At 37.0% G+C, this 6165-nt stretch overlaps 1 protein-coding gene across 2 annotated transcripts in view; it reads right to left on the reverse strand.

Moving 5' to 3' along the window:
• The window catches only part of cdadc1 (cytidine and dCMP deaminase domain containing 1), a 9070-nt gene extending 3220 nt beyond the window's left edge, over positions 1-5850 (reverse strand). The window contains exons 1-4 of one of the 2 annotated variants that reach the window (XR_007898014.1): positions 5448-5850; positions 3861-3955; positions 3422-3599; positions 644-1225 (exon numbers count right to left, since the gene is read on the reverse strand). Coding sequence is in view for 1 of the 2 variants with exons in the window: in XM_051705680.1 (XP_051561640.1) it covers positions 644-1225; positions 3422-3599; positions 3861-3955; positions 5448-5568 (976 nt within the window). In the remaining variant the exon portion in view is untranslated. The remainder of the gene's footprint in view (positions 1-643; positions 1226-3421; positions 3600-3860; positions 3956-5447) is intronic. The other variant, XM_051705680.1, reaches the window with a different exon arrangement.
• Positions 5851-6165: the final 315 nt, after the last annotated feature.

The raw sequence follows: 6165 nt of genomic DNA on the forward strand, positions 1-6165 counted from the left end.
GCCGACAAACATGTTTTTTTCAATGGCTGATACCGATATCTAGAGAGCAGGATGGCAGATATAAATGCAGATAAACACATTACAATTCAACAACCGCAAATCAGATCTACACAAAATTTCTAAAGTGAAACAAGCACTTATTTTATGCAATATGTACTCAATTTTGTATAAACAAAAAAAGAAAAAACCTTGAAAACAGAAGGTGTTGGCTGTCCATTGACAAATCTATTGGTTGATTTTGGAACTGACACAAGGGAAAATGAACACTTTTATTAATCGACCAAGCAAATATGGTAATGGCCGATACATCAGTCTATCAACAGCAATCATGCCACAGCTGTCTGACAGTTGTAATATTTAAAAAAACTGATTTAATTTTTACACAATAAATATTGAAACATTTTATGTTTATTTCACTCTTCTTTTTTTTTTAGACAATCAGTTTCATTATTTGTATTTTTATAAAGGATTTTCTCTGGGACAAGCTAAAACAGTCAAATCTATACATAAAAGGTCAGTTTTAATGACACCTTCATAGAACAAAGAGTACAAAGTTGAAATTTGTTCCTTAAAGTTTTCTTAGTCAATTTGAAATAAGAAAGCATATGCCTAGAAAATAAATGTTATTAAACACAGGGCTCACCTGTTCTACAGGCCAGTAATCGGGCTTGTATGATACAATGTCGTACAACTTCCTGAGGCAGAGCTGGAGAACCAGTAGCCAATGGCTCTCTCGTGAAGAACCCATATTTTCCTTGTAGAACCGGGACACAAGCAGTCACAGAAGCAAGAATTCTGATCAAATCCTTCATATGCTGCCTCAGGTTACTGAAATTTGGTTCCAGACAAAAGTTCTCCAGTCCCATCTTCTTCAGCACAGACTTATGCTGGTCCTCATCATTTACAAAGAACTTTTCCGACAAATCGCCCCAGTGGTTCCACCATTCCCTCCTAAAGACATCTGCGACATCTAGAGCCGGATTGTCCGCTGCAATCGTCCTGAGGAATTCACAGTTTTGAGATGTTTCATACGCGTACTGCAGCATGGTACTGTCCAGAGGCTGCAGGAGAACACAGATGTGCGGTCTGCTGCAGGACTTTAGTCTCTCTGCAGCTGTGGCATCCAAGATGGCTTCCTGGTGACTGGAGTCTGTATTATCCGGTCTACCTGATAGTAAGCTGATCTCAGCATCACCCGGCCAATAGGATATCCTGTTCACACCAGCTGAGCAGAGGAGAGCAGGGAATGGAGAAAGACAGGTAAATCAAAAATGATACTGTTCTTCAAGAAGTCATTCATAACAGTAAGGATGGCCCGCTGGCCTGGGGCCGGTGTAAGAGTGTTTGGGGCCAGTGGAAAAACGTATCACTTGTCCAATTGGCCCAAACTCAAAAAAATTAACTATCACTATCATCAGTTTCACTCAATCCTCCCATGTTCATATTAAAATTAAAATGTATGTAGCCAAGGGAACTTTGAGTTGATTCAACTAAAGAAAAGTGTCTTGCCAGCTTTACTTGATCCAATTATTCATGTAATTTACTTGATCCAATTACTTCATATTCATGTTGTTTGGTTAACTGAAACTGTGGAGAGGATTTCTAGTTCACAGCATCATTTGCATGGGACTGAACAGGGAGAGTAAATGTTAAAATGACTTGTTATTTTACGTGTCTTTGTACATGATTCATATCTTGGGGAGACTCGCTAGTGTTTAATGTTTTGTTATGTTGAGATTCAGAAGAATTTCTGTTACGTTGCAGTTATAGAAAAACCAGGCTCAGCTGGGGGAGCCAGTTCCCCTCTGGCAATACAGCACAAATATAATGCTAATATTAGCTATCTACTGTATGCATAATACAAGTCTTGTTTTACGTGAGTAAACTGAGTAGATGTTAGTGGGCAATGTTTAAAACTAAAGGATATTGACTGAACTGAAAGATTAATGATTAAGTGTCTTTGAAGTCCATCATGAATTGCAAAATGGTATCAATGATTATGCAATTAATAACGTAATAAAAATCACTGATGATGTAATCCTGATAATCACAACCATGAGCAATAACAGACAGATGAGCTGACAAATTTCTCAATCTGTAGATTGTGGCATCATACACTGTTATACAACAATTAGTTCTGGTCCTCCAATTTGACTGGAAAAGCAGTCTTCCAAGAGTGCTGATATTTTGGATAACAGCACTCGGAAGTTTCGCTGTTGGTGTCACTCTGTTTGTCTATGGCATTCCAGACAGACTGTGCCACTTGGCGACATGCCATGCTTGATACTTTGACTTCTTTTAGAAATAGTTTTGTTCATGGAAGAAAAAAATTAACTATCTGGCCTAATTTTGTCTGAAACACACATTACTTGATATTATTACATGGCTCTCTAGAATACCCAATTCTGATTGGACAATGACGCCATCTAGTGGTCTGATATTTCTCAGAAACAACTGCACATCCATGTATCAGACCGCTCATCTGGGTATTGCAAGCCATCTTTCCTGCTTCTCGGAACACTGTGCGACCTCTACTAAATAATATGCTAAAATAATTTCAACTCAAATCAATGTTTCATGTGCATTTATTTATTTATTTGGCAAGAATGATGTTCGTTAATTACATATTACAAAATAAACACCAACAGAACTCCGACGCAAACCGGAGGTGGTTTTCAGCTGTTCAGCGATTTATTTCTTCTCACATAATTATATAATTTCAATGCAAATCATTGTTTTATGTCCATTTATTTGTTTGTATGGTTAGTTGCTGTGTAATAAGCGGGATTATGTACAGGTTGTTATCGCAAAATAAACCCCTTCCGGGTAATACCTAATATCGTCGCATCGGGGTCCTGATCACCCTGTCAGGGTTTATTTTGCGACCGGTTGACTGTACATTATCCCTTACATAAATAAAGCGTTAATTTAATGTGATTAATTATACAACAACTAACATGCTAAAAAAAAAAGCATGTGATGCATGTGTACATAGACATACAATTAGCCTAAAAATAGCGCAGATGAAACGCAAGAGTGCATCCTGACAAACTCAACTGCTACAGAACTGGAATGCTGTGAACTGTTGACCAGTGATAGGCTAATGTGCTATGATATGTAATAAAGCAAACAATATTTTGACTTCTTAAACCACTTTCTGTATTGTCTAATCAATACTTTTCTCATCTGGAACAATAATCTCATGTATATAAATGATCTGAATTCTTATATTCAGTATATATAATACACTGTAAAATATATTTATAATTATTACATATATTAAATTATCTATATTTGACAGCCTCTCTCAGCACACTGACATATGTGATTAATTGCAATTAATTCAATTACTTAATTTAGGGTATACTCAGTGGTTTTATTCTTTGAATGAATGATCTAAACATATGTATCATGATCTCACCATTGATGAGCATCTTGAGGCAGGTTGAACAGGGTTTTCTGGAGAAGTAGAGATCACAGCCCTTCAGTCTGGAGCCATGTTTGACCACAGCCACCTGTCCTGCGTGTAACTGTGCACTGGAGCAATGAAGACCCAGAACTCTGTGATCTCTTACCACAACAAGACCACAGGCTCCGACCTGGATGTAATAATAAAAAAAACAACACCTCACATTAGGGGAACTGGTCTTTTCTGGTTTGCCTCTTCATTTCTATTAGATCCTAAGGTTTTATTCTATCCTCTTAAGGTTACTCCACATGTTCCTATAGGCATAATAAGTCATAGGATGTCACAACATTTCTAGTTCACATACACTACAAGCTCATTAGTGATCTTTGGAGACTTTAATCACTCATAAATTTAACTTGATATGTTTGAAACACAATAAAAATGTGCATACAGAATCATTTTGTTGTTGTTCTTCCTTGGGAAAAAGTTCCATCCATAAACTCAATAATGTGAAGAGGTTTGCTTTGGACAGCCTAGGTTCCTGACCTGAAACAAAGATGAAGGTTCATGTGAACAGACTTTTGACAAAACTAAAAACGTTTAACCACAAAAATATAATTTAAAGTTTAAATAACTACCGCATCTACAGCACATATTCTATAAGTGTTTCTCGACCTGTTTTTGTCGTATTAACCCTACTGCCCCAATAAAGGAATATTCCGTGTTCAATACAAGTTAAGCAATCGAACTTAATTGTGGCATAATGTTGATTACCCAAATAAACAAATAAATCACCTCCTTTTCCTTAAAAAAATATCATGTGAGTTACAGTGAGGCACTTACTATAGAAGTGAATGGGCCAATTTTTTGAAAGGTTTAAAAAGGCAGATATATGATGCTTATAGTTTTATAAAAGTACTTGCATTCTATTAATTCTTTGATTAATTCTTCCATTAAAACTTGTGTATTATTTGAGCTGTAAAGTTGTTTAAATCGTCATTTTTATGGTCGTTTTAGGGTTTTCAGCGTTATGTCGTCTTGGCAACGAAGCTGTAAAATTGGACAAATTTACACAGAAAAGGTTAGTATGTGTTTTTATTACACTGAAATCATTTTAGCACACACCTTGTTTACGTCTTGTGGCTATACTTATGAAACAAAGAGTATTTTAACGATTAAGGATTGGACCCATTGACTTCCATTGTAAGTGCCTCACTGTAACCCAGATTTTTGCTTTTTTAAAGAAAAGGGACGAGTAGAAATACATTTTTGTGGTACTAATCAACATTATGCCACAAATGCTGTCGATTGAGCTTAACTTGTATTAAACCCGAAATATTGCTTTAATAAGGCTCAAGTATCCCTTTAGCGACACTAAACCGGAGGTATCATCGGTAGTCCGAGATTATAAAAATGAGGTATCAGAATCAGAAAGTGTTTTCCTGGCCAAGCAAGATTACTCTTACAGTTGCAGACATAGGACAAACATTAAACAAGCAAATGTTAAAGGCACAAAAAGCTTAAACATGGCTTCGACAACATTCTGCAACTGAAAGCAGACAGACACGGGGTCTGGTTACCACCTTTTTCCACAGACTGTGATGACGCGTTTCCGCCTTATTTAGCAGCGTAAATCTATCAAACTTTTTTATATGATAATTTTTTAAAATATTGTGTGCAAGTTTATAACATTATTCTTTGTGTTATATTACCCTGGAATTATATATATATATATATAAAACGAATTACAACAGCTGCGAGGGGGTTTCGATTACAGCTGAGAGAGTGACAATAAATTTGGCATCTTCTCCAATCTGACTGTTTTAATCCACCGCTCTCTATTTTTTTCCTCATCTGGAAAGTCATTCAGATGTAATAGTGGCTTTTTTCTTTTACTCTTGGAGCAAATGGGTAAGTGAAAATAATATTTGCTGTGATCTCCCTTTCATCGCTGTCAAAGTTTACCCTGTAAACGTTTAGTTTCGCGTTCCAAAACCCGGAGTGTGAAAAGGGTCACACCGACACGGTCGTTTCTCACCTTGTATTTTGGCATCCGTCTGCACGCGTGCATCCCGCACATTGCGCACTCCCTCGCCGTTTGGGACAGATTTGTTTGCCTCAAAATCACGGCAAAACCGCCGACTGCCCGATGCTGCCATTCCACCGCGATCAACATTGACCTGTCATTGGCGAGACAGTGCCAAACAACAGCCTGTCCGTCGTCATACTGTCCTCTTCCTATTTGCCTTGACGTCACCAGTAGGCATGGTTAATTTTCTTAAAGGGGTGGCTGCCTTATCGCTAACCGATAAAATTGTTTCGATTAGCATAAATATTCGGTTATATAATAAATTCTTGAAGACTTACCTTTAACACGAACGTTCCACCAGAAACAAGAAATAAAGTGCATGACACAGCAGTTCAAATGTCACAGCTTCACTGATTTAAGCATTAGGCTAAAGGAACAATTCACCCAAAAATGAAAATATTATCATCATTTACTCACCCTCATGCCTTCCCAAATGTGACTTTCTTTCTTCTGCAGAACACAAATGAAGATTTTAGATTAATATCTCAGCTCTGTATATCCATACAGTGCAAGTGAATGGTGGCCAAAACTTTGAAGCTCCAAAAAGCACACAAATGCAGCATGAAAGTAATCCATATAACTCCAGTGGTTTAATCCATGTCTTCTGAAGCGATATTATAGGTTTGGAGGAGAAACAGGTCAACATTTAAGTCCTTTTTTACTATAA

This window comes from Myxocyprinus asiaticus, chromosome 8, assembly GCF_019703515.2.
Source record: "Myxocyprinus asiaticus isolate MX2 ecotype Aquarium Trade chromosome 8, UBuf_Myxa_2, whole genome shotgun sequence".
Classification (NCBI taxonomy): domain Eukaryota; kingdom Metazoa; phylum Chordata; class Actinopteri; order Cypriniformes; family Catostomidae; genus Myxocyprinus; species Myxocyprinus asiaticus.